The sequence below is a fragment of the Saccostrea cucullata genome, unplaced genomic scaffold, assembly GCF_032062105.1.
Source record: "Saccostrea cucullata isolate Sc308-1 unplaced genomic scaffold, CSIRO_AGI_Scuc_v1 ctg19716, whole genome shotgun sequence".
Lineage (NCBI taxonomy): Eukaryota > Metazoa > Mollusca > Bivalvia > Ostreida > Ostreidae > Saccostrea > Saccostrea cuccullata.
The window spans coordinates 28,128-31,247 of NW_026927581.1; the positions used below are offsets into that span (position 1 = coordinate 28,128).

The window sequence follows — 3,120 nt, forward strand, 5'->3', positions numbered from 1 at the left end:
TGCACTTCATTGAAATGTTATTGACAAGGCAAAATGTTACATACATATGGATGGGTGAACAAGGTGATTCCTATCCCCCCTCCTTTTCCAAGTTTCGTTTGTGAGGAATATAAAATTCCTTTTGAAATTGAATGTGCATTTATTTATTAACAATAGCAATATTATGAGTATGCTCTGATCAGAACCAATATGACCAATATAATGAACACTGTACATGTATTCAAATTACCCCATCCCTTCAAAAAAAGCTTATTATTGCCAGATTTTCACACATTTTAAACCATTTGTAACTTTTTTCTACTAAAGTTGCCTGCAAATTTTATTGTATAGATATGACATATAGATAACCCCTAACAAGATCACATCTTTCATTTTTCCAGCAGTGGTTGTAGATTTTGTGTATATAGTGATAAACATATGTAATTTTCTTCCAAATTTATAAGCATTGACGCCATGTTCTTTTCCCGTTGTCATGGCAACAATATCACTAAAGAAATTTTGTTTTTCCTTTTTTTGGAGAATAAAGTAATTCCATCTTTAAACATATAAAGTAACCCAAATACCTTATCTTATCACGTTAGAAAGCATATTCATAGAAAAATGTCTAAAATCATTGATTTTCATAAGGATTTATGAACCCGTTGCTAAGGAAATGAATTTCCTTGGATACCAGTCCCTTCATACGTTCGAAAAATTTTTTAATTGTGTTTAAGCATTAGGTAGGACAAAATCTTTCATATACCAAAAGCTTTTGAAAAAATAAAATTTTGACTTTCCATTCAATGCTCGATGCTTGCTGATTTTGACTCTTAAAACGATTTTTTCTGGCTTATAGATTTATAATTATGTTACACGAGTCTGGTGGACGAAAGTAAAATGGTTTTTAGTTATAATAAATTGTTAGTCCATTAATCAATTGTTGGAAACATATTTCCCCCATTTAGTTGTGTATTGTTACACTCTGAGCCTTCTAAACACATCAGTATTGACATTTTTAAAAACACTTTGTGTACACGTAAGTTCAACGTAATTTATCAACAAGCTCTGACAGTGCCCTCTTGTATAGACCCATAAACTGTTTGCCAACCTGTAAACCAGCCGTATATTTATCGATTTCACCTTCCGTTTTGTTTGATTTTCTTATTTGCAGACCACTTTCGGATATTCGAATAAGTATTGAATGATCATTTTACCGTGCACCTTCTGCCATGTTCTGATAGAAAACTGTCAAATCTCAATTTATTCTTGGATTTTACAGAACTGGAGAAGACACCGGGGGGTTCATCTGAAAATATTCGGTGATTCATTTGTTTCTTCCTTCTTGTCAGAGGTCTTTTATTTTTTTCCTTGTTATGAAGTGGCAGCTATTGTCAAACGATGAACCGAGAACAGAGAAAGCGAATTACCCAAAACATCACCAATCTGAAGGAACGACTGGTAGATCTAGACCCCATCATTGACAGACTGATAGAAAAAGATGTGTTCACCCTGGAACACCGTGAGCGGATAGAACATGTCAGCCCTGCGACTCCACAGAAGAAGTTCAATGAATTTATACAGCTTCTGTTGTCCTCTCCGGAACCTAACACGTATTTTGTGTTTCTGGAGGCCTTGACGGAGGAGAGACATCATTACATGGCGGAGAGACTACAGAATACCGTCATCAGCGGTAGGTCAACTCCAAAACGGTTGTCTTATATGCTGCTGAGTGCCTGTTGTAGTATGTACTTCCCAAAATACAAATGAATGAGTGATTTGAATGAAGAATTCGATATATATGGCATAATGATTTTCAATTTCAAATATATATTTGTGCTGTTTTATAATGCATGCTCTAAACAGTCTTTTTTGTAATGGGATTCTATATATTGCATGTAAATTATCGACTAATTTTCAACAGTTTTAGTTTTACAGTAGATAGTTTATGAATAACATTCCCATCAAAACAAAATTCCTTCTAGATCCTGAGTCCTATTACTATGTAGAATTTAAACTTTGTTTTACACAGAGAAAGTAAGATTAAAAATACAAAGTTTTGCATTTTTAGGGACTTCCCCAGTTCGCAATTCCTACAGCAGGGACCGTTCCCGATCACGCGTCACCTCAGCCATGGTTTGTAAAATACCATTAATGGTTATTATATCAAAACTGTCTGCATGTTTATTTGCTTGATTTTGTTCAATCAGTGTATTTACTGATGACTTTCAGAGTAGAAGGTCGTACGATCACTCGGGTGCATCAGGAGCAGCGGGGTTCAATTATGGTGGCGGAGCCGCTGCATTAGAACAAGTGATGTCTCGTCTGCTGTCAGACTTTGGCGGGAAAATAAATTCCAACATTTCCAATACTATACAGAAAATGCGAGCAGAAGACAAACAAGAGATGGAAAAGAGAATGGATGAAAAACTGGCTTCGTTCAAAAAAGAATGGGAAGATGAAAAATCTTCCATGCTAAAGATGAACGAATCTGCTATTAGAAACTTACAAACAAGTGTCGAGAAATTGAGAAGGTCAAATGAAGAATATAACAGACTGTCCGAAAAATATGAGAAACTGAAAGAAATGCAGAAGGAAATGCGCGAAAAAGAGAATGAAAGATGGCAGAGACTGTCACAATCCAATGCAGAGAAAGCACAGCTGAAAATAGCCAATGAAGACTTAAAGACACAACTTCAAAATCTACAAGAGAAAGTAGCCAGTTTGGAGGGCGAGAATAACCGGCTGAAAGAAAAAGACAGTCAGAATCAGATAGATTTAGAACACCTCGCCATAGAAAATAAAACCCTGATCCAGGAACTGGACGAGAAGGACAAAGAACGCCTGTCCCTGAAGAAGGAGGTGGAAATGGCGTACAGCCGCATCAGCGACGTCGTCAAATTCCAGAGGGAAAAATCCGAGCTGGAAGATGTCACCTACAAGAGCGCTCTAGAAAAGCAGTCAGAGAAACTGAACGAAATATTTGAGGTGGTGAATTCAATGAATACCAAAGACAGACCAAGACTATCATCTCGTAGTTTGTACATTGGGGGAAGTGGAATGAAAACTCCGAATAAACCCAGAAAAAGTAGACCGGGTGTTTTTGAAAATAACTACATAAAGGATATCGACAATAATACATTT

At 36.2% G+C, this 3,120-nt stretch overlaps 1 protein-coding gene across 1 annotated transcript; it reads left to right on the forward strand.

The window, feature by feature from the left end:
• Positions 1–1,286: 1,286 nt before the first annotated feature.
• LOC134274847 (golgin subfamily A member 6-like protein 26) lies at positions 1,287–3,064 on the forward strand (the record flags this gene model as incomplete). Its single annotated transcript, XM_062757088.1, has 3 exons — positions 1,287–1,669; positions 2,048–2,112; positions 2,209–3,064. Coding segments are annotated over exons 1-3 (1,213 nt in total), but the record flags the coding sequence as incomplete, so codon positions are not given.
• Between the last annotated feature and the right edge of the window lie 56 nt (positions 3,065–3,120).